The sequence below is a fragment of the Symphalangus syndactylus genome, chromosome 24 (assembly GCF_028878055.3).
Source record: "Symphalangus syndactylus isolate Jambi chromosome 24, NHGRI_mSymSyn1-v2.1_pri, whole genome shotgun sequence".
Classification (NCBI taxonomy): domain Eukaryota; kingdom Metazoa; phylum Chordata; class Mammalia; order Primates; family Hylobatidae; genus Symphalangus; species Symphalangus syndactylus.
In genome coordinates this window covers 43,892,925-43,920,481 of record NC_072446.2, presented here as the reverse complement: position 1 = coordinate 43,920,481, position 27,557 = coordinate 43,892,925, and the positions used below count along the sequence as shown (strand labels likewise).

General features: G+C 46.9%; 2 protein-coding genes, 1 long non-coding RNA gene and 5 other non-coding genes across 10 annotated transcripts in view; 1 reads left to right on the top strand and 7 right to left on the bottom strand.

Annotated features, from left to right (window-relative positions):
- Position 1: 1 nt before the first annotated feature.
- NOP56 (NOP56 ribonucleoprotein) lies at positions 2 to 5,831 on the bottom strand. Of its 3 annotated transcripts, XR_010119365.1 has the most exons (13): positions 5,742 to 5,827; positions 5,480 to 5,569; positions 5,027 to 5,141; positions 3,818 to 3,979; positions 3,447 to 3,645; positions 2,886 to 3,073; positions 2,652 to 2,803; positions 2,365 to 2,465; positions 1,850 to 1,998; positions 1,502 to 1,623; positions 1,181 to 1,318; positions 913 to 1,028; positions 435 to 466 (listed from the first exon to the last, which is right to left on the bottom strand). XR_010119365.1 is itself a non-coding variant. In XM_055264953.2 (12 exons), exons 1-12 carry the CDS (start codon positions 5,742 to 5,744, stop codon positions 101 to 103), a joined length of 1,785 nt encoding a protein of 594 aa, XP_055120928.1. In that variant the 5' UTR covers positions 5,745 to 5,831; the 3' UTR covers positions 2 to 100. The 3 variants fall into 3 exon arrangements, 2 of the variants coding, with proteins under 2 accessions (XP_055120928.1, XP_063489555.1); XM_055264953.2 differs by lacking the exon at positions 913 to 1,028 and having other exon boundaries at positions 2 to 466; positions 5,742 to 5,831; XM_063633485.1 differs by having other exon boundaries at positions 2 to 1,028.
- LOC129474937 (small nucleolar RNA SNORD57) lies at positions 1,387 to 1,458 on the bottom strand. Its single transcript, XR_008654683.1, has one exon. It is a non-coding gene; the product is annotated as a small nucleolar RNA SNORD57 (small nucleolar RNA).
- On the bottom strand, positions 1,703 to 1,773 carry LOC129474938 (small nucleolar RNA SNORD56). The gene has a single exon (XR_008654684.1). It is a non-coding gene; the product is annotated as a small nucleolar RNA SNORD56 (small nucleolar RNA).
- Positions 2,217 to 2,302, bottom strand: LOC129474951 (small nucleolar RNA SNORD86). The gene has a single exon (XR_008654695.1). It is a non-coding gene; the product is annotated as a small nucleolar RNA SNORD86 (small nucleolar RNA).
- Positions 3,200 to 3,331, bottom strand: LOC129474942 (small nucleolar RNA SNORA51). Its single transcript, XR_008654687.1, has one exon. It is a non-coding gene; the product is annotated as a small nucleolar RNA SNORA51 (small nucleolar RNA).
- LOC129474952 (small nucleolar RNA SNORD110) lies at positions 4,108 to 4,182 on the bottom strand. The gene has a single exon (XR_008654696.1). It is a non-coding gene; the product is annotated as a small nucleolar RNA SNORD110 (small nucleolar RNA).
- Positions 5,832 to 5,916: 85 nt separating the features above from the next.
- On the top strand, positions 5,917 to 18,548 carry LOC134735841 (uncharacterized). Its single transcript, XR_010119374.1, has 2 exons — positions 5,917 to 6,107; positions 18,155 to 18,548. It is a non-coding gene; the product is annotated as an uncharacterized lncRNA (long non-coding RNA).
- A 528-nt stretch (positions 18,549 to 19,076) lies between these two features.
- The window catches only part of TMC2 (transmembrane channel like 2), a 114,318-nt gene continuing 105,837 nt past the window's right edge, over positions 19,077 to 27,557 (bottom strand). The window contains exons 18-20 of the mRNA XM_055264951.2: positions 26,609 to 26,687; positions 25,041 to 25,158; positions 19,077 to 21,516 (exon numbers count right to left, since the gene is read on the bottom strand). Of these exons, the coding sequence (XP_055120926.1) occupies positions 21,299 to 21,516; positions 25,041 to 25,158; positions 26,609 to 26,687 (415 nt within the window). The 3' untranslated portion in view covers positions 19,077 to 21,298. The remainder of the gene's footprint in view (positions 21,517 to 25,040; positions 25,159 to 26,608; positions 26,688 to 27,557) is intronic.

The window sequence follows — 27,557 nt, the reverse complement described above, 5'->3', positions numbered from 1 at the left end:
CTTTTGTGAATTTGTTTTTATTGGGGAACACGGCACAGGGTGGGAAATGTCACCTTGGGCTATGGTATGCCCCACCTCCCAGAGAATGTCCATTTGCATTCTAATCTTCCTGGGATGCTTTATGGAACTTTTTCTTCTTCTTGGAGCTGCTCTTGCCAGCCGCCTCTTCAGGCCCACTGCTGACCGGCTCCTCTTTGGAGAATTTCCTCTTTTTCTTGGAGCCACTTCTGTGGCCTGCCTCTTCGGGGTCATTAACTGTTTCCTCCTTGGGTGAAGACTTCTTCCTCTTGGGAAGACTGGTGCTGCCAGCGGTCTCTTCAAGATCACTACTCATCAACTCCTCCTTGGAAAAAGATTTCTTTTTCTTGGGTTTGGAGAAAGAGATAGATGGATCTTCCATTCCATTCTCCTGAGGAACCTCCTGGGGCTTTTGCTTTTTCTTCTTTTTGGGTTTTTCACTCATCTCCTAAAGGGAAGGACGGGAACAGGCTGTGAGAACAGTGCTCATTACATCTTCAGCAATTAAGTAGCCAAGGCAGAGGAACCTGGGGAACCTGTGTGGTTAACATTGCCCAGTTTCTGGGATAGTTTAATTGTGTGGGTATAACTTCAGAAATCCATCCCAAAGGCTGTCCCAAATTAGAAGGAAAACATGTAATGAGAAATTACCTCAGCCCATTAAAAAAAAAAACCTAAAGAAACACCCACCATGCTGGTCGCAACAGAACCATCATGCCAAGTTCCAGACAGGGCCCTGAAACACTGTTTAAGAAACTGGGTGCTAAATGAAAATCTCAGGGAGAATGATTGTAGCTTAGCACATTGGGGACCTCCCTGCCCCCATCCCCACTGTGAAACACTACCACCTCCGGACACACGTCTGATAATAAGCAGAGCAGGAATTTACACTACCCCAGGTTGAGGACTCCTGGGAGGCAGCCGAGGACAGAACACACATGCCCAGGGAACGGGTGTGAGCTACAATCAGCTCTCTGGGCTCTTGAGCAAGTTCAGCACCTATCTCCTTCCTATAGAATCAAGAGGTAGTTTTAGATGTTTCAGGTCCTTGTTTCAGTCCAAATGCCTGGACTCAAGACCATAGCTTGATGCAGCACATCCTTTGTTCTGCTGTTGAAAATCCTATAACCTAGGATCTGCCAGGGCCGTGCTGCCTACTGACCTCACACTCCTCTGGAGTACTACTGCTGTTTTCTGAAGATGCGAGGGCAAGTGCAGCCAGCCGTTTCTTTTCCTTCTTTAAGCGTTTCTTCTCCTGTTTCTCCAGCTTCCTAGTAATCTCTGCAGCCGCTTCCTCTGCCTGGTCAAAGAAAAGTGCTAAAGGCCTGAAGACCTCTGGTGCTCTGAGGACTCCTTTCTGGCTTTATTGGATCAGGCTCATTAAATCAGTTTTTTTGCCTCCATTCTACAAGGTCAGGCTCAGACAGTTCATCACCTCCAACAGCTAGCTATGCCACTCCACACCCAGCAAAGCCCAACTGACCTGAACCATTGCTTCCTTCATGACATCCAGATTCTTTCGTGGTATCTCTCCAGTCTCATAGAAGGACAGTCGCTCTTCAACTTGTTCTCGAAGCTTCTCCCCGAATACACTCGTGGGCACCTCTGGATGTGTGTGGGTGACAAAGCCTGTCAGCCCAAAGAGACAAACTACCCCAACCCTGTGTTCCCTCTGCCCTCAGCTTCACTCAGACCCAGAGTCTCAACACTCACTAGGTGAACTGCTGTTGACGAAAAATATTGCCATCATTGTGGAAGCTATGGTTGCAAGTCTCCCCACCCATCCACCCAGCCCCTTCTCACACCTGCCAACACCCCCCCCCCCCCATACCAGAGAAGCAATCGATTCGTGAGGCAATACTGCATTTGTTTGCCAGGTATCGGGAGATGCGGCCTTTGTTCTTGGCAGCTGCTCGGCCAATGAAGGTGGAGTGGAAAATGAGTCCATATTTTGGAGTGTTACCCCTTGTCTTCAGGGCTCTGAGAGAACATTCAGTGGAGAGTTTAAGATCAGAAATTTCAACCCCATTAGCCAAGGCAGCCCAGCTCCTCCTCTCCTCTCACCCCAAAGTCCTGAGTCAGCCTCAGGCCAGATTGGATTTCTACCTCAGTGCATGCCAACCCATAGCTCCCAGAGGCAGAGGGAAGGCATCCAATGTCGCTGACCTGGAGACTTGGTCCCTTTGCTGGGCCCTGGGAATCACTCAGACACCAGGACTGGCCATCACCCCTATAGCAGAGGCCTGTATAGGTCAGGGAGCCCTGGTCAGCCATCACCGTGATCCCCCAACAAGCTGTGGGCACCAGAAGTGGCACCTGATTGTGGGCAGGTGCCCTCACTGGTACCTGAACAGGGCCTTTTCAGCCCCAAGGATCTGCACTGTGGATGCTGGATACTTGGCCAGGTTGGTGAGGCTGCCAGCATGTGCGATGAGACGTGCACCTACCTGGAGAGAGAGTCAAGGAATCAGTCAGAGAAACGAACTGCTGACCTGCCAGTTGCATGACAGCCCTGCTCCCCACCTCCCCATCAAGCACAACTGGGGAAGACATGGTGGGTCAGGAAATACAGCAGTGCAGGTGCACATGGCAACAGTCCTTATTCTCCCATTTTTGTGTCCCCTGTGACGCACCGCTTCCCCAATTAGGGCTGACAGGCTGGGGGCTACTTGGCTCATCTTGGAGCGCAGGTAAGTGTGTAGGCTCTGGCGGTATTCAGATAAAGACACCACACGACTGGAGAAGCTCTCGATGTTTATCAAGTCAATGGCAGATATGTCCATGCCTAGGAAAAACCAAGTGTGAATGCAAGAGGCCAGATATTTAGAGCCCCATACCTTATGCAGGCTGCCAGGCTCTGCACTGACCCATGGAGGACCGTGAGGCATCCAGAATAGCCTTAGCCTTGGCCCCATCCATTGTCAGCTCCTCCAGCTTCTCCAGCTTTTCCTCATTCAGTTCCCTTCGGTTTCCAATAAACTGGGCAAGACGGCAGTATGTGGCATTGTCGTTGATGATCTTCACCAGCTCCGGAAAGTGATACCCGTACCACTCCCTGCAAAGAGCCACGGTCACTCTCTGGCCCAGCTGCTTCATCAAAAACCATAGAGCTACAGCCTTGCCCTCTCCACACCTACTCTGCCTGGAGGAAATGGGACAAAGATCCAAATCTTCCTCAATTCTATGTTCCCCCATTCACAATACAGACCAGGCACAGGGCCTGAGCTGAGGTGTATATGGGGTAGGTTTACTCTACCTCCTCTTTCTATACAGTCAGTGTAAGAACACAGCCTGTGGTAAGCACCAGGAGGCCTAGACCCAGCCCCAGCCCACATGGTTCTACCCACAGGATGGTCAGTCCTCATCAAGACTCAAAATTAAACTACAGACCAAAGGCTCCAGTATTATGGGGGGCCCCTGCACTTTACCTGACACGCATAGAGAAGGTATTGATGTCCTTATCCAGCTGGTCCAGGAGGCTAATGGACTGGATGATCATATTGTCCACCCGGTTCACATTAAACTTAACTTTGGCACGGGAATAGCTGTGTCCCAACCCCAGCTGTGCTTTACAAGCTGACAGATCGGTCAGACCCTTCACCAGATTGTGGAAGTGCAGACGAACTCCTAAGAAGAGGGCAGGACAGTTAGCAACAAGGGGCTCTGAGCTAGCTCCCGCACCCATGGACACCAGCCAAGCCCGAGGCCTTCCCAGAAGTCACAACAAGCACCCAAGTTTCCAGAACCTCCTCCCCCAAAATGTCCAGGATAACAGGAATATAACAGATGATGGTCTCACCTCGCAGGATCTCAGCTATGACGCCTCCAGTCTGGCAGTTGTACCCTAACTCCTCCTGTATTGCAGCACCAATCTTGGGATCCCCAACTCCCAAGAGTACTTTCTTCTTTTTGGACGGCAGGTGGGTCTCCAAGAGCAGGCGGAGGTCCTCATGAACAACCCCTCAGGGGAAAGAACACAGTTCTCACTAACAGGCTGAAGGATGATCAACTCTAACATCCCCTCAGCTGACTACCCTGGCCCCACCGAGCATGCTGGGATGGCATGCCCAGATCCCTCCCCATCAGGCATTGCTCAGAGACATGGAGACATCAGTGACTGCACTCAGGGGATTGACAGATTTGATTCGCAAGTCATCACTGCAAAGCCTGGCCCAGCCATGGGAACAATTGCATTCAGGTCTGATAGCACAAGTGTGCAATAAGTAATAGCTTGTAACACACCCTGGAGTATTTAGAATTTGCCTTCTGGAACCAAACCTTTTTTTCTCAGCCTGTGTTTATCCAACTGCCCTTTCCAATCAAATAGAAAGGAGAGAACCAGACACTTAATTGTGTTTAGGCAAAAACTCAGGCACAAGTAGGTGTTAAGCCAACCCCCTTTAAGAAACCCCCGCTTTGTCGAGCCAGGCACGGTTGCTAGCGCCTGTAATCTCAGCATCTTGGGAGGCTGAGGCGGGGGGATCACGAGGTCAGGAGATCGAGACTAGCCTGGCCAACATGGTGAAACTCCGTCTCTACCAAAAATACAAAATTAGCCGGGCGTGGTGGCTGGCACAGGCCTGTAATCCAAGTTACTCGGGAGGCTGAGGCAGGAGAATCGCCTGAACCAGGGAGGCAGAGGTTGCACTGAGCCCAGATCTTACCACTGCACTCCAGCCTGGGGGACAGACTCCATCTCAAAAAAAAATAAATAAATAAATAAAATAAAAATAAATAAATAAATAATAATTTGTCACTACACTGCCCACAAGGAAACGTAACACACATCCCACATCGTCTGCTTTAAACAGTTTGGTCTAGCACAGTTCCCAGACCTTGAGCTCTGTGAAGACAATTATTTCAAATTACACATTGTATGTCTCAAATACTGCCTCACACCTAACAGAATCAGAGCCAGCCAAGGACGGCAAATACTATCACAAGTTGCCCGAGAGAATACCGAAAGGAACCACATCTCTCTGTGATACTTGGCGGTGGCTTGACTTACCTTCAGACACGGCGTTGGCATTTTCCAAGGCAACCTGGGATGAGGCAAAGGGACAAAAGGCCACCAGACGAACGATGTTGTGGAATTTGCCCAGGTTGAGCACGGACTCCTCCACCTGGGGGAGAAAGAGGCTGAGTAGTTTCCTTCCCTCCCTCCTGCCTCTACGGCGCAGTAAAGCAGCGGTTCTCAGCCTTAGAAGCTCTTAAAATATGCTGATACCTGCGCCCCACATCCCAGCTTCTGCTTTAATCGTTCGGGGGCGGAGTCACGGAGGCTTATTTCTAATTGCTAGAGCGATTCTACCCATGAGTCAAGGTAAAGACCCCCGGATCTAGAGCTTTCCAGGCCCGCCCCGAACGGCTCGGCCGGCCACGTGGGAGCGCGCGGTGCATGCTGGGACCTGCGCGATGAGGGTCTGCGGGGCCGCCAAAGGAGCCCAAGGATCTCACCCACCTGCGGCTGCAGCAGACTGATCTCCTCCACTTCCTTCAGCGCCAGCAGCGCGTAGCCTACCGCGTGCTCAAACAGCACGTGCAACAGCACCTGGAACGGGAGCCGGGGCGCGAGCGTCAACGCAACCTCAGCGTCTGCTGGAACCCGCTCCCAGGGCAGGCGCAGGTCCAGGCCCAGGGCCAGGTTCAGGTTCTGTCTGCGGCCCGAACCCAGGCCGAAACCCCCAACGTCGCGTCGCCCGCGCCCCGCAACCACTCCTCACCATGGCGCCCGCTCCCGGGTTCGGCTCGCAATGCGGCTAGCGCGCTCCGGCGCGCGGAAACAGGCTCCAGAGGCCACGCCCTCGCCCCGCCGACCAATCGGAGACCGGGGACGACACCATCTCCGGCCTTTGGAGGGGCCGCCCGAGGTGGTATCGCCCGGAGCGCGGGCTGGTGGCGCCGAGCGCGGGCGAGCAAGCCTTTTCTGGCCTCTGCAGCTGCGCGGGCAGGCGGGCGGGCGCGGTTGCCGGGGACGCGCGGCCCCGGGTCGGGCATTGCAGGCGGCGAAACGACTCGGGAAGGCCCTTTCGGGATAATAGTCCGGTTCCTGATGTACTTGTCATATAAGTTGCGGGCAGCAGAGCTAGGTAAAGTCGGGGCGGGAGGTCCGCGTGGGGCGCGGCGTCCATTCGGAGACCGCTGTCTAGCCGGCTTCCCGCTTCGCCCGTGGCCTCGGGCCCCAGACCCTGCGCCCCACGTACCCGGGACCCATCCGTTCCCGTCCTACTCCGGGACGAGCCTCCCCGGCGCCGGGTGGGCCGCGCATCCTTTCCTCCCGCCCGTAACGGGAGCGGTGCCTGGCGCGCGCTGGCGCAGACCCTGCTGGGAACGTGGCTCGCGCAGTTTTCTTCGTACTACTAATTTTATTTATTTATTTATTTTAAATGACGGTGGCAGGCAGTAACGTGCGAAAGAAAGACGCTCCCACGTCTTCCTAGGCCAGTTTCTTGTTGCTGTGCTGCACGGGACCCAGCTCCTTTTGCTGGGCCACGTGTTGCTCCTCCGCTTGAGCGGCTCTGAATTCTGGGCGCTGGTGATCGCTGAGTGAATCGGAGCTGCTTCCCTGTCCTTGAGGGCGTTTTTTGGGCACTCAGGCGACTCTTTAGAAATGAGTTTTGCTTTAATAATTAATATTAACGTTATAAATCCAAAACCTAGTTATACTTAAGTAGCGTATCCCCTGGTATATTTTAAAGAGTCATTCGAAGGGGATTTTTAAAAATGCTGTATAGCTATAAACTGCATTTATACATTTAATTGTTATTTTGTTAAGCGATTGAGTTACTTGACAAAATCCAAGTACATAGTTAACTCACAAATCTATTATGTCAAACCTAAAAAATATGGTTGGTAAATCTTACTCTTATGATTTCAATATGGCTTACAGATGTGGTTGAATTCTGTTACACATGTCGACTTACGAGTCAGAATCGTTATTCCGTTTAATATTTTAAAATGGAATTGCCAAATTAATCCATACATTAGCATGTTAAATTATTTTAACCGTCATGAATACATCAAATTAGACGGTTCCACAGTGTAATGGAAAATACTAATGCTAAGACTTCAATTTACTTCATTATTTCTGTCCTTAATCCTGAATCTTCCTGGAGTTACAGGTGCTTATCCACTAAACCAGGCGTTTTCAAGCAAGAAGTCAGAATGCATTAATGGACAGCATTAAAAAAAAATAAGATTGGGTGGGCTATAATCCAGCACTTTAGGAGGCCGAGGCAGGCGGATCACTTAAGATCAGGAGTTCGAGGCCAGCCTGACCAACATGGTGAAACCCCTTCTCTACCAAAAAATAAAAAAATTAGCCGAACGTGGTGGCGCATGCCTGTAATGCCAGCTACTCGGGAGGCTGACGAAGGAGAATCGCTTGAACCCGGGAGGCAGAGGCTGCAGTTAGCCCAGATCGCGCGGCTGCACTCCAGCCTGGGCAACAGAGCAAGGCTCTGTCTCAAAAAAGAAAAAGGATTAAAGCGAATAGAAATAAGAGTGTGTTGCATAGAGTAAGGTGCTGTTCATTGTAAAACTTCTGTCTCAACTCTACATACATATATAGAAATATGTACACAAATATTATTCATATGTACACATATATGTAACTATATAAACACATTTTTGTGTGTTAAGTCAGAATATAAAAAACCTGAGGGTCAATCAATGAGCCAAAAGGTAACCAGTCATACTCTGGAAAAATTTGGGTCCTCTGGTTACAAAGGAGCTGTCATGAAGTAGTTTGCTGACTTAAAGAGATGGCTGAAGAAAAGTGCTTCTGCTGGTGAGATAACCAATGCTTGTGATCAGATATGGATGTGGTATGAACACTAAAAGGATTCCTTCAGTTTTCTCATCTCCATCCCTTCAATAAAATATCTTACCCTGATACTTGTAATCTGACTCCAGTGGGATAACACAGGATTCCTGTTATCCTTGACACTTATCCAGTTATCCAGTGGGCATCTCTGCAACCTGTGGTGGAGTAGACCATCTTTGCCTTCCCCTTGGACTGTCTGCTGGGTGCACTGCTCCTGTCTAGGCTCAGGTCTTCACCACCAAAGTAGACTTTTTACAAAACCTTTGGTTTCCCCTTCAAGGCCCTTTCTACTGCCAGAATGATCTTTCTAAGGCAGAATATCCAACCAGGTGCTATTTGTGGGTGCTCACAGTGTCGTGAAATATCACCTATGGTAGTTAGTTTCCAAAAATGGCCAAGATAGACGTGTGGGTGAAGCCATCCTGTGTGTCCCAGCCCCTGTCACCATCTGAGTGCAGCCGTGTAAGGCCCCAAACAAGACCAGCAGAACCACCCTCTGCATCTTGTCTACCCTGATTGTGACAAATAGTACATTGTGGTTTTAAGCCACTAAATGTAAGGGTGATTTGTTAAGCAGCAGTAAATTTGAATCAGTCAGCTCACCTGGGTTCAAGCCCCAGCTCTGCCAGTACTTACAATGTGATCTTAATCACTGAATCTTCCTGAGCTTTCATTTCCTTTGCAGAAGGTTGGGGTTTCGTTCATCCCTTTAACAAACATTTATTGAAGATCTCCTGTGGGCCAGCTGTGACAATGGTGTGATACCTGGCATGCAGTGGGAGCTCAAAAAATATTAGTGGTCTTTCATCTTCCTCTTTTGTCCTTTAATCAATAAATAGCACAACAAAATGTTATATCACCTGTTTTCCGTTGAGTCTCAGTTCTCTGCAGTTATCACCTTGCATAGAAGCTACCAAAACCTCATTTTTTCTTTTTTTTGGGACAGGGTCTCCTGTAGCCCAGGCTGGAATGCAGTGGCGTGATCTTTGCTCATTGCAGCCTTGAGTTCCTGGGCTCAAGTGATCATTTTTGCCTCAGCCTCCCAAGTAGCTGGGACTACAGGTGTACACCCCCATGCCCGAACTAATTGTTTTGTAGAGATAGGGTTTCGCCATGTTGCCCAGGCTGATCTCAAACTCCTGGGCTTGAGCTATCTGCCCTCCTCGGCCTCCCCAAATGCTGGGATTATAGGTGTGAGCCACCACGCCTGGCCTGTACATCTCTTTTTTTTTTTTTTTGAAGTGGAGTCTCGCTCTGTCCCCCAGGCTGGAGTGCAGTGGCGCGATCTCAGCTCACTGCAAGCTCTGCCTCCTGGGTTCACATCATTCTGCCTTATCCTCCCAAGTAGCTGAGACTACAGGCACCTGCCACCATGCCCAGGTAATTTTTTTTTTTTTTTTGTATTTTTAGTAGCAGGGTTTCACCATGTTAGCCAGGATTTTCACGATTTCCTGACCTTGTGATCCACCTGCCTTGGCCTCCCAAAGTGCTGGGATTACAGGTATGAGCCACTGCACCCGGCCACATCTCATTTTTTAACACACCCACTTACCCTGATTCATTTCTAATACTTCACCCATTAACTGACAGAGGTAGACACATAATCTCTAAACACAGTTTAGCTTCACACAGTAAAACAGTTACATAATTCCGTTTTGCAACTTCCAGTGGCAGTAGATGGACCCTACTGTCACTCTGATTAAATGTTCTTGGAAGCTGGAAAATTCACTCAGTGTGTAAATTTGCCAACTTTTGGTATCTCAGTCTTTTCTGCGATCGTCAGTACAACAGTCTTGTTAAGATAAAGAGTTGTCTTTCTTCTTTGGCTCTTTTCAAAATGGCAAAAGTGGTCCCGATGCAGACCCCAAGAGAGTATTCTTGGATCTCGGGCAAGAAAGAATTCAGGGTGAGTCCATAGAGTAAAGAGAAAGCAAGTTTATTAAGAAAGTAGAGGAATAAAAGAATGGCTACTCCATAGACAGAGAGCAGCCCCGAGGGCTGCTGGTTGCCCATATTTATGGTTATTTCTTGATGATATGCTAAACAAGGGGTGGATTATTCATGCCTCCCCTTTTTAGACCACATAGGGTAACTTCCTGATGTTGCCATGGCATTTGTAAACTTTTACGGGGCTGACAGGAGTATATCAGTAAGGATGACCAGAGGATTCTCTCATCGCCATCTTGGTGGGTTTGGCCGGTTTTCCTTTACTGCAACCTGTTTTAACAGCAAGGTCTTTATGACCTGTATCTTGTGCTGACCTCCTGTCTCTTCCTGTGACTTAGAATGCCTTAACTGTCTGGAAATGCAGCCCAGTAGGTCTCAGCCTCATTTTACCCAGCCCCTGTTCAAGATGGAGTTGCTCTGGTTCAAACGCCTGTGATAATGGGCACATTCTCATAGCCTAGATGCAGGGAAAAGGGGGCGATGTCTCAGGTCTCTGTGATCAGGCTCTAGTGCTGTGTCCTGGGAGCCATTAATCTCTGCTGTAACATGGCTGCTTTTGGGCTGGCCCGTTAGGCCTGTGACTGTCCTCTAAGATATGCTGCTCAGCCAGTTGCTCAAAATATCTGCAGGTCTCTAGTGGTTCCATGCTGTTTGGCATCCGTGGATTCTCTCACTGAGGCATGCATGATCTTTGGGATTACCTGCCTGCCACATTATGGGGACTAGACTCATTACCAGCGGGGACTTGATCATAGCTCTTGCCTCACCAATGCTGTGCTGGGTTTCCTGTGCTGTACTGACCATCACATTGGGTCGAGTGTGGGACCTGCCTGCCTTGGCCTCCCACGGTGCTGGGATTACAGGTGTGAGCCACTGTGCCTGGCTGGACCTCTATTTTTTAAATTTTTATCTTACTTTTATTTTATTTTATTTTTGAGTCGCCCAGGCTGGAGTGCAGTGGTGTGATACCGGTTCACTGCAACTTCTGCCTTCTGAGTTCAAGTGATTCTCCTGCCTCGGCCTCCCAAGTAGTTGGAATTATAGGTGTGTGCTACCACCCCCAGCTAATTTTTTTTTTTTTTTTGAGATGAGTTTTCCTCTTGTTGCCCAGGCTGGAGTGCAATGGTGCAATCTTGGCTCACTGCAACCACCGCCTCCCAGGTTCAAGTGATTCTTCTGCCGCAGCCTCCCGAGTAGCTGGGATTACAAGCATACGCCACCACGCCCGGCTAATTTTGTATTTTTAGTAGAGGCGGGGTTTCTCCATGTTGGTCAGACTGGTCTCGAACTGCCAACCTCAAGTGATCCACCTGCCTCGGCCTCCCAAAGTGCTACGATTACAGGTGTGAGCCACCGTGCCCAGGCTAATTTTTGTATTTTTAGTAGAGATGGGGTTTCACCATGTTGACCAGGCTGGTCTCGAACACCTGACCTCAAGTGATCTACCTGCCGTGGCCTCCCAAAGTGTTGGGATTACAGGCGTGAGCCACTGTGCCCAGTCAAGTGTGGGATTTCTATAGCAGGGGCCAGCAAACTATCAGCCATGGGCTGTGGCTTGTTTGGTAGGGCCAATAGCAAAGACCGATTTTTACATTTTTAAAGGGTTGTTTAAAAAAAAAAAAAAAGCCAGGCACACTGGCTTACGCCTGTAATCCCAGCACTTTGGGAGGGTGAAGTGGGCAGATCACGAGCTCAGGAGCTCGAGACCAGCCTGGCCAACATGGTGAAACCCCATCTCTACTAAAAATACAAAAATCAGCCAGGCGTGGTGGTGCATGCCTGTAATCCCAGCTACTCAGGAGGCTGAGGCAGGAGAATCACTTGAACCCGGGAGGCGGAGGTTGCAGTGAGCTGAGATCATGCCACTGCACTCCAGCCTGGTGACAGAGCGAGACTCTATCTTAAAAAAAAAAAAAAAAAAGACACAGAGACTAACAAAATCCAAAATACTATTGGGTACAAATACAAAGAATTTGACCCTTTACAGAAAAAGATGGCTGGTCTGGGTTCTTGAGGCATGGGGCTTCATCTGTGCCATGGTCAGGGGAGCAGGAAGACAGGAAGAAACAGACATGGTACTTGTAGAAGTGAGAAACCCACTGAAATTAAAAAGAAATGCAAATAACTCATTAGCAAATTAGGCACAGCCGAAGAGAGTTCAGTGAACTGGAAGAGAGAGCCAACTAATTTATCTAGAATGCAACACGGAGAGATTAAGGTCTCACTGTCACCCAGGTTGGAGTGCAGTGGAGGCAGGATAGCTCACTACAGCCTCTAACTCCTGGGCTTGGGCAATCCTCCCATGTCAGACTCCCCAAAGTGCTGGGACTGCAGGCGTGAGCCAGGTATCTTTTTAAATGCTGAGGATACAGTAGTAAAAGTTCTGCCAAGTTCCTGCCATTATGGAGTTTATGTTCTGGTGGCTTCAGAAAGTCAAATCAGTATGTAGTGCATCAGGAGTCCATAGTGTAGGGAAGGTTGTACTGTCTCAAAGAAGCCCTCAGTGCAGAGGGGACATTTGAGCAGAGATCTTAAGGGAGCAAGGGAGAAGCTTAAGGCACAAGGGTGGAGAGCTGGGAGAGTGAAAAGAACAATGGTAAAATGGTTGAGTATCTCTAGTCTGAAAATCTGACATCCGAAATGCTCTAAAATCTGAAACTTTTTTTTTTTACACGGAGGCTCACTCTGTTGCCCAGGCTGGAGAGCAGTGGTACCATGTCGGCTCACTGCAACCTCCACCTCCTGGGTTCAAGTGATTCGCCTGTCTCAGCCTCCCGAGTAGCTGGGATTACAGGCTCCCGACACCATGCCTGGCTAATTTTTTTTATTTTTAGTAGAGATGGAGTTTCACCATATTGGTCGGGCTGGTCTCGAACTCCTGACCTCAGGTGATCCACTCGCTTTGGCTTCCCAAAGTGCTGGGATTACAGGTGTGAGCCACCGCGCCTGACCCTAAAATCTGAAACTTTTTGAGGGCTGACCTGATCCTCAAAGGAAATGTTTATTGGAACTTCTCAGATTTTGGATTTTCTTTATTTTTTTTAATTAATTTTTTTGAAACAGGGTTTCACTCTGTCACCCAGGCTGGAGTGCAGTGGTGCGGTCACAGCTCACTGCAGCCTCGACCTCCTGGGCTCAAGAGATCCTCTCACTTCAGCCTCCTGAGTAGCTGGAACTACAGATGTGCACCACCATGCCTGGCTAATTTTTTCTGTAGAGACAGGGTTTTGCCATGTTGTCCTGGCTGGTCTTGAACTATTGAGCTCAAGTGATTTGCCTGCCTTGGTCTCCCAAAGTGCTGGGATTACAGATGTGAGCCACTGCTCCTGGTTTATGTTTTAAAAATTTCTTATTTTTAATTTTTGTGGGTACATAGTACATGTATATATTTATGGAGTACATGAGATATTTTGATACCAGCATGCAATTTGTAATAATCATGTCAGGGTAAATGAGGTATCTGTCACCTCAAGCATCTATCCTTTGTGTTACAGACATTCCAGTTATACTCTATTAGTTATTTTAAATTGTACAATTAAATTATTGTTGACTGTAGTGACCCTGTTGTGCTATCTAGATCTTATTCATCTATGTTTTTGGACCAATTAACTATCCCCACTTTCCCCACTGCACTACCCTTCCTAGCCTCTGATAACCATCATTCTACTCTCCATCAGTTCAATTGTTTTAATTTTAGCTCCCACAAATAAGTAAGAACATGTGAAGTTAGTCTTTCTGTGCCTGGCTTATTTCACTTAATGACCTCCAGTTCCATCCTTGTCTTTGCAAACAACAGGATCTTATTTCTTTATTTTTATTTTTTTGAGATGGAGTCTCACTCTGTTGCCCAGGCTGGAGTGCAGTGGTGTGATCTCGGCTCCTTGAAGCCTCCTGGGTTCAAGTGATTCTTCTGCCTCATTCGCCTGGGTAGCTGGGACTACAGGTGGGCACCACCACACCTGGCTAATTTTTGTATTTTCAGTAGAGACAGAATTTCACCATATTGGCCAGGCTGGTCTCAAACTCCTGACCTCATGATCCCCCCGCCTTGGCCTCCCAAAGTGCTGGGATTACAGGCGTGAGCCACCACGCCCAGCTAATTTTTGTATTTTTAGTAGAGACAGGGTTTCACCATGTTGGCCAGGCTGGTCTCAAACTCCTGACCTCGTGATCTGCCCGCCTCAGCCTCCCAAAGTGCTGGGATTACAGGTGTGAGCCACTGCTCCCAGCTGATTTTTGTATTTTTAGTAGAGACAGGGTTCACCATGTTGGCCAACCTGGTCTCAAACTCCTGATCTCAAGTGATCTGCCCGCCTCGGCCTCCTAAAGTGATGGGATTACAGGCATGAGCCACCACGCCTGGCCTGTATATCTTATTTTGAGAAATGTCTATTCAGATCTTTTGCCTATTTTTAAATTGGATTATTATGTTTTTTCCTTAAACAGTTGTTTGAGCTCCTTATATGTTCTAGATTTTGGATTTTTGAATTAGGGATGCTCAACCTGGTAAGTATTATGCAAATATTCTAAAATCTGAAAAAGAATTTGAAATCCAAAACACTTCTGTTTGCAAGCATTTTAGATAAGGGATACTCAATCTGTACTAACCCATGACCTCTGACTTCAGAGACTTTGCAATCCTGGGAGACTGAATATAATCAGGTGCTAAGATGCAGTTGTATGCAAGCTGACCGGAAGACAATCTGGCCCAGTGTTCCTGAGGTAGACTTCATGGCAAGAAGGGATTTAGGTATTCATAGAAGAGTGTGTAGGTCATTTAGAGATGGAGGATGGAAAGAGAGTGGAAGCAAATGCCAGAAACAAGAACCTGCTAGAGGTGTAAAATGCAACCTGGTCAGTAGTTGGACAAAAGACTGAAGGATCTAGAATGTAAGAAATCATGAATGAAAGTCAGGATGAGTGATTTGGGTCTGATGAGACTCTTGCTTTCCCATTAAGCAGTGTTTGGAGATTAATTTGGAGGTGATGTGCAGGACAAATTGCCCAAAGGACTCCCACTGAGCAAATGTCCTGTGGGGACAGCAGGTCTGAGTGGGAGCCGTGGGTTTCACAGATGTGCTCCAGGTTCCACCTTAAAGCCAGGTGGCAGGTGGGGCCTATTTCTTTTTCTCTGTCCATAAGACTGTTTGCCCATTGGGAAGAACAATATACTATATCATCTGACCTTTTTCATTTAGCCCAGCCTATGGCTAACTATGTCATTTTGGTGTACATTAGCCCAAGGTTTTTACTCTGGCAACATTAATGGGGACCTATGGAAGTGGAATGTGCTATTTAAATTTCAGTGCCAGGCCATGCACAGTGGCTCACGCCTGTAATCCCAACACTTTGGAAGGCCGAGGTGGGTGGATCACTTGAGGTCAGGAGTTCGAGATCAGCCTAGCCAACATGGTGAAACCCCATCTGTACTAAAAATACTAAAATTAGCTGGGCATGGTGGTGGGCGCCTGTAATCCCAGCTACTTGGGAGGCTGAGGCAGGAGAATCACTTGAACCTGGGAGTCGGAGGCTGCAGTGAGCCGAATTGCTCCACTGCAGTCCAGCCTAGGCGACAGCGAGATTTCATCTCAAAAATAAATAAACAAACAAACAAACAAACAAATTCAGTGCCTTGGGAGAGCTTCGGGAAAGGAAATTGCATGAAACTACCACAAGAGGGCGGCACTTTATACTCCTTTTGTGAGTGAGAAAATTCTCATAAAATTTAAAAGGCTTTCTAGCAATTCCTGGGCTCTTTTCTCAAAAGTGGAAAGAAACCCTACAGTATTCTTTGGCAGTGAGTTACATGTATATGCAGCATTTCTTTATAAAGACACAGGAGAATGAAAAGTACCTTGGGAAGGTGGTTTAGCCCAGCATTCCTTGTCTTTTTTGGCAGTGATGACCTGGCAGCTTCTGAAGCCTGGCCGTTGATTAGGATTAAAGAGCACAAGATGCTGTTGTGTTTATCCCCTGAGCCCAAGGATGTTAGATCTTATCCATGCCTGTGATGATATCTGTTATTTATTGAGTACTTAGCATAATGCTTGGCACGTTACAGTTTTACTTCCATCAACTTGTTGAATCTTCACAGACAAATCTGGAGGTTGGTTTTATATGGCCCATTTTCCAGACACGGTTCAGTGAAAGAGTTATCTGTATGCTCTATATACCTCATCTACCCCAACTATGACCTTGGGCCTTCCTTCATGTTTTTCAAACTAATACTATATTGAAAGATAAACTATCTGGCACAACACTGCAGACAGTTGTCTTTAATAGCAATCCTCACACTCTATAAACAAACCTGCTTAGAATATTTGATGGTACTCACACATCTGGTGATTTTGCCATTGAAAATTATACTTCAGTTTTTATTCCCTAGGAATCAAAAGGGATAAAGTTCCTATTTTAGTTTTGTTTATTTTAGTTTTTGAGACAGGGTCCCTCACTCTGTTACCCAGGCTGTAGTGCAGTGGTGTGGTCTCGCCTCACTGCAACCTCTGCCTCCTGGGCTCAAGCGATCCTTAACACCTCAGCCTTCCGAGTAGTTGGAACTACAGGCATGCACTGGCTACTTTTTGTATTTTTTGTAGAAATGGGGTATCACCATTTTGCCCAGGCTGGTCTCGAACTCCTGGGCTGAAGCGATCCACCTGCCTCAGCTTCCAGAATGCTAGGATTACAGGCATGAGCCACCATGCCTGGCCCCATCCTTAGTTTTAAAGGCATCTCTTGGAAACAGCTTATAGGATTTTAAAATCTCCATCAGATAGTCTTTGCCTTCTGTCTAGAAGTTTAGTCCATTTGCATTTATTTGATTCCTGATATATTTTGGTTTATTTCTTTCATCTTATGTGCTTTATATTTTATTTGTTGTGCTATTTTTGTTTATTTGCCTTTTCCTGTTTTGGAGGCACTATCAACCTAATGCCACATTTTTTTTTTTTTTTTTTTTTTTCTGAGACGGGGTTTTGCTCTTGTTGCCCAGGCTGGAGTGCAATGGCATGATCTTAGCTCACCACAACCTCTGCCTCCTGGGTTCAAGCGATTCTCCTGCCTCAGCCTCTCGAGTAGCTGGGATTACAGGCATGAGCCACCACACCCAGCTGATTTTTGAATTTTTGGTAGAGACGGGGTTTCACCATGTTGGACAGGATGGTCTCGACCTCTTGACCTTGTGATCCACCCGTCTTGGCCTTCCAAAGTGCTGGGATTACAGGTGTGAGCCATCGCGCCTGGCCTGAAAGTCTTGAAAAAAAATAAATTAAAATTTTCATTTGAGTTTTTTGGAACATACAGATACAGTTGACCCTTGAACAACATGGGTTTGAACTTCACAGATCCACTTATATGTGATTTTCTTCCATCTCTGCCACCCCTAAGACAGCCAGACCAACCCCTTTTCTTCCTCCTTCTCCTCCTCAGCCTACTCAGCATGAAGATGACAAGGATGAAGACTTACGATGAGCCACTTTTGCTTAATGAGTATTAAATATATTTTCTCCTCTTCATGATCTTCTCAATAACATTTTTTCCTAGCTAGCTTATTCTATTGCAAGAATACAGTATTAATACATGTAACATATAAAATATGTGTTAACCGACTTTATGTTATCAGTAAAACTTCCGTTCAACAGCAGGCTATCATTAGTTAATTTCTGGGGAAGTCAAAAGCTATACATGGGTTTTTGACTGCACCGGGGTCAGCACTCTTAGCCCCAGTGTTGTTCAAGGGTCAACTGTAGCATATGAATTTAGAGCCTCTGTGTAAGGGCTGCCTTGTGGCTAGAACTTCTCAATGGAGACTTTTTCTCCTCTACTTTCTGCCAAGGTCAAGAGAGATACATGTCTCTTTCTGCATGGCAGGTTTATTTTTTATTGCCCATTACTGAGCATGAGGAACTTGGTGCTCTAGCTTTGGGTGGGTCTCTGCCCACCCACTCAGAGCACATCTGAGGTGACTTTACTGATCTGAGGGTTACCAGCATAGTGAGTGCTATTGGTAACCTGCCCAGATCACCTTACTGGCTGGTGCATCACCCCTCCCCCTAGTTTCTGTGAGTGTGCAAATCAGTGGGAGACCAGGTATCCCCTTTGATCTTCTTCACCTAAAGTGTCTTTCTACTTATGTGATTCTGTGTACTATGGAGCTCTTAGGAAACAGAAATGGAAGTTGAGGTTATTAGAAGTGAAAGGATCAGCCTACAAAAATAGCTTCCAACAGATAAAATCCAGCATCTGCTCCATTTCTCTCCAGTTAGGAATGTGCAGCCAAACTAGGGTAATATCAGCAGGACACCAGTTATGTTTCTCTGGATAAATGGTTAATTTCCTTCTTTCTTTTTTTTCTTTTCTTTTCAGACAGAGTCTCGCTCTGTCACCCAAGCTGGAGTACAGTGGTACAATCTCGGCTCACTGCAACTTCTGCCTCCCGGGTTCAAGCGATTCTCCTGCCTCAACCTCCCAAGTAGCTGGGATTACAGAAGTGCACCACCACACCTGGTTAATTTTTGTATTTTTAGTAGAGACGTGGTTTCACCATGTTGGCCAGGCTGGTCTCAAACTTCTGACCTCAAGTGATCCACCCACCTCAGCCTCCCAAAGTGCTGGGATTACAGGCATGAGCCACCACGCCTGGCCAGAGTTTTCTTGATAGAGGTCTTGTAATTATTTGAATTAGAAAATTTTCTGTTAAAATATGTCCACAAATTCTTTGGTAACCCTCCCTTCAAGAAGTAAAGCCTAATTCCCTTCCCTTCCTGTGTGAGCTAGACTTAGTGACTCAGTTCTAATGAGTAAACGTGGTGGAATTGATAGTGTGACTTCTGAGACTAGGTCATAATAGGCATTGTGGCTTCCTCCTTGCTCTCCCTCTCAGATCACTTGCTCTGGGGGAAACCAGCAGCCATGTTGTGAGGACACTCAAGCAGCTCTATGGAGAGGCCTACATGGAGAGTAACCAAGGTCCCCTATCAATAGCCAGCAAGGAACAAAAGCCTCCTGCCAATAGTCATGTGTGAGCCATGTTGAGAGCAGATCTTTCAGTCCCAGTCAGACCTTCCAATAATTGTAGCCCTAGCTGAGAATTTGACTGAAATATCCGGAACCACATCTGCCTAGTTAAGCCACTCCCAAATGTGTAACCCACAGAACAGAAACTACATACATACAATAATAACTACATACAATAATACATACATACATACAATAATAATACATACATACATACAATAATACATACAATACAATAATACATACATACAATAATACAATAATAACTACATACAATAATACATAATTGTTTATTGTCTTAGGCTGTTATGTTTTGGGAATAATTTGTTATGCAGCATTAGATGACACATACATTCTGTCACATGAAATTACACTTCATCAGATCAGGATGGTTTGTTTGTGTTTGTGGTGGGTATTTATGTGCATTAGTAACCAGTGGAGGCCTGACAGTAATCACTAGGGGACCAATGGCTCAGGCAGGCAGAGTGTTCCCTGCCTCAGGGCCTGGCATTCTGATGCAGAAGGCCAGGTGTTGGTGTGGTGGCCATCTTTGGGCCTTCTGGTCCTGATTGGTTGGGTTACAGTGCCAGGATCACTGTATTGAGGTTTCAGGTAGGTTAGCTTGGGGGAAGGCATATGACACACAGGCAGTTTTGGATTTGGGGCTTGGACCTGGGTTCCATGGAAATCAGGCATTGCAACATCTTCATTAGCTTTGCCAGGAGAGATTGGTGTGAAATAATTTATCTTGTTTCTCCTGGTCACATGTCCCTATTATTCCACTGCAGTTTGTATATGTGAAGTTTTGGTGCTGGATTGAGAAGGGAAAGGATTTGGGAGGGAAGTTAGAAATTATTTTAATTGTACAGCTTATGAAATTGCTGTAAAAATATTCATTTCTCTACCAGGGCTTTGCCTGATTTTCTGGGTCTGGGGGATTCTCCTGAGAACCCCTGGGGACCTGGTTGGGTGGTGGCTGTAACAGTTGATGAGGTTAAGGTGGCTGACTCTCTTTAGAACACTCAGAGACATGGGTGAGAGGGTCCCTTCATCCTGAGGCCACACTGCTTACCTGGGTCTGGGAGCACAGAGTGGAGGAAAGGAAGGAGCTGTCTGCAAGATAGCTGGGCTGTTGCAGAGTCCTGGATTGTGACTCCCACCCTACCTAGGCTCTGCCCTTGCCATCAAGGCCTTCTTAATGGTCTGGCCCCCGGCCTCTTCCCCCTAAGAAATATTCTGCATAGAACCATGATATGACACTAAGTGAACATAGAATCCCTAGAGACAATGCTCTGCATTGTACCTTTTGCAAAACTCTTCAAAGAAACCATCTTCAAGGTCTCTTGTACAATAATCATGTTATCAAATTCCTTTTAGAATTTGGTGCATGAAAAAGATTTTTCTGTCCTGGGTAAGGCAGGTTTCCTTCCAAGATAAGAGGCACTGGGCAACTCACTTGCTCCTGTGATTCACTGTTTTCACTCCCTGTTTTGTGCTCCATGGTGTAAGCTTCCCTTGGGCTGGGTACTGGGGTATCACCAGTCTTCCCACCAATCCCCACTCTCCATGACTGGTCTTTGGTCCATTTACCTTTATTTTTATTCACTTTCATTTACTTTCATTCATTTATTTATTTGTAGAGACAAGGGTCTTGCTATGTTGCTCAGGCTCATCTTAAACCCCTGGCCTCCCACTTCAGCCTCTTAAAGTGTTGGGATTACAGGTGTGAGCCACCACTCCTGGCCAGACTTGTTGTTGTTAAGACAGTGTCTCACTCTGTTGCCCAGACTGGAGTGCAGTGACATGATCTTAGCTAACTGCAACCTCTGCCTCCTGGGCTCAAGTGATCCTTCTGCCTCAGCCTCCCAAGTAGCTGGGATTATAGGTGCATACCACCATGCCTGGCCAATTTTTTTGTAGAGATGGGGTTTCGCCACGTTGCCTAGGCTGGTCTCGAACTCCTGGGCTCAAGCGATCCACCCACCTTGGTCTCCCAAAGTGCTGGGACTACAGGTGTGAGCCACTGTGCCTGGCCTGGACCTTTCATTTAAACCAGCTCACTTCCTCTGGATTGAGAAATGTAGGCCCTTCTGCATCCCCCTCCTGGTTAGGGAAGCTGGCAGAAACCCGTGTCCTAAACTGTGTCCCATGGAAAAAGTCTACAAGGGTGGTCATGGCCCTTCCCCAACTCCCAAAATCCAGAGGCAAGGTCGGCCACTGTGAGTGTGGGGTTCAGAGCTGTCTGAACCAAGATATTTGGGAGGGCAGTTAGTGCAGAGATGGCTCCAGCTTCCCTAAAGGACAGGTGAAGCCACTGTCTTCCTCCTTTGGTAGCTGACAAGGGCCTGAAGGAATCAAAGTTCACACATTCCAAGAGAGGAGAGAGAGCATGTATGTAAGAGGAAAGAGGGGAGAGAACCTTGGTTTGGTATGTGTGAAACTGGGGTCCTTGAGGATCAGCCCTAGGGTCGAGGCTCCCTGGAGTCCTAGCCGTCATTGGGGAGGTCTCTGAGCACTCTTCCCAGTGGCTGACCTCCACGGATGAGTCTGAGATGGGGCGTGGCCAGAATCTGGTCCGATTCCAGGGGGCCGAGATATTGGAAGGTGTCCAGAGGCAGGCAGTGTGGTCCTGCTGGCAGAATTGGAGGTCCCAGGGCCCTGCGCCTTCTTTTCCATGGCCTGGCTTTGGCTGGCAGAGGGAGGAGTGGTCTCTGGAAAACGAACCAAGACAAGAAAGAGGAAGTGGGAGATTTTGTACAGGTTGAATTGGAGCTCTCTGGAGCCGCCCTGTGGTGTGTGTAGGTTTTAGTCCTATTTGGTGATGTGAGAGCTGTAGGATTGCACTCAGCTGTCTTGGGGTCACCTTGGCCTGGCTTTTGCATAAACACATCTGTTGGAGAGTATGGTCTTCTGGCTAGAGAACTTGATTTTGAACCTGGCCTTAGGCTAGACTCTCTGATCCCGGGTTTTCTAGAGTACAAAATAGGGACAAGAATAACAGCAGCCTTGCAGGGTGACTGCCGGGGTCAAATGTGATGATGGAAGGGAAGGGGCTCTGGGAATTGTTTGGAATCAGATCTACTTTCCAATCCTTCATTAACTTGTTTCCTTCCCCTCCTTTAACTCCAAGTTAGGGACAATGACTGCTCTTTACTAAACCCAGTCCCTCTTGTTCTGGGACACAGAAATGGGCTCTGGTTCCCTTGTGGATGAGTGTGGCCTGTGCTGGAGCTCCAGGCTTTGATGGGACCACATCCAGGTGTGTCCCCTAAGCTCTTCCCCTTGCACTAGCTTGATGCAGGCAGAGCCCCAAGATGGAAGGAGCCAGGGTCCCCATATCAGCACGTGTGGCTGTCAGGTGAAAACACCCAGTTTGGACTTTGTGTTGAGTGAGAAGTGAACTTTTATGGTGTCTGAGCCACTAGCCATTTTGGGCCTCTTTGTTGCAGCAGCTAGTATCATTTTATTATAGCTAATACTTAATAATAAAAAATGAATAAAATTCCAGTTACTGAGAAATTGGAATGCTTGTATATAAAAAAAGTTCAGGCTGGGTGCAGTGGCTCATGCCTGTAAACCCAGCACTTTGGGAGGCCGTTTGAGGCGGATCACTTGAGGCTGATCATTTGAGGTCAGGAGTTTGAGACCAGCCTGGCCAACATGGTGAAATCCTGTCTCTACTAAAAATACAAAAATTAGCCAGGTATGGTGGCAGGTGCTTGTAATCCCAGCCACTCGGAAGGCTGAGCAGGAGAATCGCTTGAACCTGGGAGGCAGAGGTTGCAGTGATCAGAGATCGCACCACTGTACTCCAGCCTGGGCGACAGAGTGAGACTCCGTCTCAAAAAAATAAAGTTCAAATTCCTAAACTGTCATTCATTCCTTATGCATCTCATTCACTTCTTACATCCAAGGCTAAAGTGTCTGCGTGTAGACACTGTTTAATTTTAAAACAGAGACAATCTTTGGAAAATGGGATCATCTCAGAGATGGTCTCTTTGAACTTGACCTTTCCTCACTCCTAATTTGAGGTGGTCTATGATCACTCCCCTTTGAAGCCCCAGGATATTTTCACTTGATCTTAGCCAAAAGGCCAAAGAGCAATAGCCCCAAGATACTTTCTTGGGAACTTTTTATGTGGACTTTTCTCACTCTGTTATTCTAGATATTCCAGTGCTTCTCTTTTCAGAGAATATAAACTATAGCATACATTGCTTAAGGATGCGGATACATTCTGAGAAATGCATCATTAGGTGATTTTGTTGTTGTGTGACCATCATAGAATGTACTTACCCAAACCTAGTGGCATGGCCTCTTATACACATAGGCTATATGGTTTAGCCTATTGCTCCTAGACTATAAACCTGCACAACACTTACTGTACTGAATACTTTGGGCAGTTGGAACATAATGGTAAATATTTGTGTATCTAAACATAGAAAAGGTAGAGTATATGAAAGATGACAAATGGTAAACCCGTCTAGGGCACTGACCATGAATGGAGCTTGCAGGACTGGAAGTTGCTCTGGGTGAGTCAGTGAGTGGGTGATGAGTGAATGTGAAAGCCTAGGACACCACTGCCACTACTGTAGACTTTATAAACACTGTGCACTTAGGTTACACTCAATTTACAAATATTTTTTCTAGGCCAGGCGCGGTGGCTCAGGCCTGTAATCCCAGCACTTTAGGAGGCTGAGGCGGGCGGATCATGAGGTCAGGAGTTCAAGAACAGCCTGGCCAACATAGTGAAACCCTGTCTCTACTAAAAATACAAAAAATTAGCCAGGCATGGTGGTGGGCACCTGTAATCCCAGCTACTTGGGAGGCTGAGGCAGGAGAATCACTTGAACCCTGGAGGTGGAGGCTGCAGTGAGCCGAGATCACGCCACTGCATTCCAGCCTGGGTGACAGAGTGACACTGTCTCAAAAAAATTTTTTTTTCTTTCTTCAATAATAAACCTTAGCTTATTGTAACTTTTCTACTTTATCTCTTTTATAATAACAGTTGGCTTAAAACACAAATACACTGACCACCTGTACAAAAATATTTTTTCTTTATATCCTTATTTGATAAGCTTTTTCTGTTTTTAAATTAAGAATTTTTTTCTTTTTACTTTTTAAATTTTTCTTGTTAAAAACTAAGATGCAACACACACATTAGCCTAGGTCTACAAAGGGTTGGGATCATCAATATCACTGTCTTCCACCTCCACATCTTGTCCCACTGGAAGGTCTTCGGGGGCAATAACACACATGGAGCTGTCATCCCCTATGATAACAACACCTTCTTCTGGGATAGCTCCTGAAGGACCTGCCTGAGGCTGTTTTACAGTTAACTATTTTTTATATAAGTAGAAGGAATCTACTCTAAAATAATAGTAAAAAGTATAGTATAGTAAACATGTAAGCCAGTAACATAATTATTATCATTATCAAGTATTCTGTGCCATATATAATTGTATGTGCTAGACAATTTTTTTTTTTTTTGAGACGGAGTCTTGCTCTGTTGCCCAGGCTGGAGTGCAGTGGCATGATCTCGGCTCACTGCAAGCTCCGCCTCCCGGGTTCACACCATTCTCCTGCCTCAGCCTCCCAAGCAGCTGGGACTACAGGTGCCCACCACCACACCCAGCTAATTTTTTGTATTTTTAGTAGAGATGGGGTTTCACCATGTCAGCCAGGATGGTCTCGATCTCCTGACCTCGTGATCTGCCCGCCTCGGCCTCCCAAAGTGCTGGGATTGCAGGCATGAGCCACTGCACCCGGCCTAGACTTTTATATAACTGGCAGCTCAGCAGGCTTGCTTACACCAGCTCACAACAAAGACATGAGTAATGTGTTTTGCTACAATGTTGACAGTTACGTCACTTGGCAACAGGAATTTTTCAGCTCCATTATAATCTTATTGGGCCACCGTTGTAGATGCGATCCATGGTTGATCCAAATGTTATTAAGGGGTGCATGACGGCACTACTGCCAGCTGGTATTCATTGGCTCCTTCTCTGTGCCAGGAATTCTGGTAGGCACTTTGCATGCATGATTTCATCTCATCTTCGCCATCCCATGAGGCAGGTGCTATGATTGACCCCTATATTCATCTGCCCAACTTCATAAGCTAATAATTGTTAGGATCTGATTTCAATCCCAGAACAGTCTGATTTCACGCTGTTTCATAGGCTCTTTACACCTTTCCATGTGGCCTTGTAAAACATAATCATTATGACAAAGAGCTTACCTTCCCTGGTGAGTTGGAGCTGGGTGGCATTTTTGGAGCTGCTTTTAGGTGTGTCCTCTGAATCTCTGGCTGTGGCTTTGCCTTTTACAGATTTGTGGCTCTTCTCAACTTCACGGAGCTGCAGGAAATAATGAACTGTTGGTGCTGGCCCAGGAAATGGATGTTTGAGGCTCAGAGGTGTTGACAGTGATTTTTTTTTTGAGATGGAGTCTCACTCTGTTGCCCAGGCTGGAGTGCAGTGGCGTAAACTTGGCTCACTGCAATCTCTGCCTCCTGGGTTCAAGCGATTCTCCTGCCCTCAGCCTCTCTAGTAGCTGGGATTACAGGTGTGCACCACCACACCTGGCTAATTTTTGTATTTTTAGTAGAGACAGGGGTTCACCATGTTAGCCCAGCTGGTCTTTAACTCCTGACTTGAGGTGATCCACCGGCCTCGGCCTCACAAAGTGCTGGGATTACAGGTGTGAGCCACCATGCCCGGCCTGTTTTCAGTACTTGGTGACTACCTTAAACTGCCTGTTACTTGTCCTCACAACTGATTGGAGAGGGCAGCCTGAGGCTCTCAGATTCACACAGCAATTGAAGGAACATGTGGCCAGAGGACAGCGATCTTTCCAATCCTCTATTTCAGTGATTTTCTGTACCTGAGCAGAAGCCCAGTGAGATTAACAGAAGAAGGGGCTGGGCACGGTGGCTCATGCCTATAATCCCAGCACTTTGGGAGGCCGAGGCAGGCAGATCATGAGGTCAAGATATGGTGACCATCCTGGCTCATATGTACTAAAAATACAAAAATTAGCTGGGTGTGGTGGTGCACACCTGTAGTCCCAGCTACTTGGGAGGCTGAGGCAGGAGAATCACATGAACCTGGCAGGTGCAGGTTGCAGTGAGCTGAGATCGTGCCACTGCACTCCAGCCTGGCGACAGAGCGAGACTCCATCATAAAACAAACAAACAAAAAACCAGAAGAAGGTGTGGATGGGGGGACCAGTAGCAAGACAGTTGAGATTCATTCCAGAAGAGGGACAGAGAAAGCAAGGACAGGGCTTAGGGAGGGTTAGGGTCTGAATTTTAGGGTGTGTGTGTGTGTGTGTGTGTGTGTGTGTGTCAGGAGACAGCAGTCAGAAATAGGGTGTCAGCTGGGATGTTGAGAGAGGCTTCCCATGTGTGAAGGGGACTCAGGAGATCTTTTAGACTAAAGAGCACAAGAAATATGTGATTTTGACAACATTTCTTTTAGTATTTAAATATTCACTTTAACCTGTAGGAATTATTGTGGATACTGGCTTTTTCTGTATGAGCATTGGTTGAACTCACTGAATTTCTCCTGTTCTTTAGCAACCCCTCGAAATTTAAGTCATTATTGTCACAAATCACCAAATAGCCTCAATAATATAAATGCATGCTGTTGAATCTCACAAGGCTATTTCCTATAATACAGATATTTTGGGATTTGGTTTAGAAGAAAGCCATTTAGATAACACAGCTGGGCTCACACAGCAAATTAGCAAAAACCAAAAACATGATCTCTTTTTACCTCCAGGATGAAAAACTCCCAACAGACTCACCGCTTGGATTTTCTTCCTCAGCTGGGCATTAGCTCGGGAAAGGCTTTTGGAAACTGAGTTCAGGTAGTAAATGGCCAAGCTGCAAGAGAAAAGCATGCCTCCTATGGTCCCATGATCTTGGCAGACGATAGGAGCTGGGCGCCTTTCTTGGGGAATCAAGGCAGGATTCCTGGAATAGTTACTGAGGCTTTGGGTGGGTGTCCTATCATCTTCTTTTCTCAATGTGAAGAAGGTCCTGGATGCCCCTGCATCCCCTCTGTTTTATTATGCGTGGGCATAGCTACATAGCTCTAGCTCTGAGAGTGCTCTGTAAAGGTTGGCTGGAGGAATCATCCCTCTTCTGGGAAATCTGAGGTTGTCAGAGGGTGGCAGGGTTTACTGACTGCAGAAGAAGCTGGTCATGTTTCCTGGGCATTTGCCCTGTGCCAAGCTCTGTGCCATGTGCACAATCCACCCCCACCCCACCCCATCTCATTGGCTTTGATGAAAATACCATGAAGCAGAGAGTAGACTTTATTTGACCTGGCTCAGAGCCCAATCAGTGTGAACCTTTTCTCTGAGATTGGCAAAAGCAATCAGAGGCAATTGTTGAACATCACGGCTGTGTGAAGTCTTGCGTAACAGTTGGGGCAAACAATAGGCTAACCAAAAAGCTTAAAAGGAGAACTGGAGAATGAAATGTCCAATGGGGGCTTTAAAACACTTTGAAATGTTCCTGGGAATCTAGAGAACTGTGTGCATGATGTGTAAGGCTGTGTGCCTGTCCAGGGCTGTTTATATGTCCCAGAAAGACTTGAGAAGGCCTTGAGCTCTCACCTCTGGTAACCTTGAGTCTCTGAACAAGCAGTCAGTGAGAGCTAAGGTAGAGTTGTAAACTGCCTGGTTGAATGTTGAAGGCATACCCCAAAACATACACAGAACCTCTTGGGAAATACTGGGAGTCTTACTG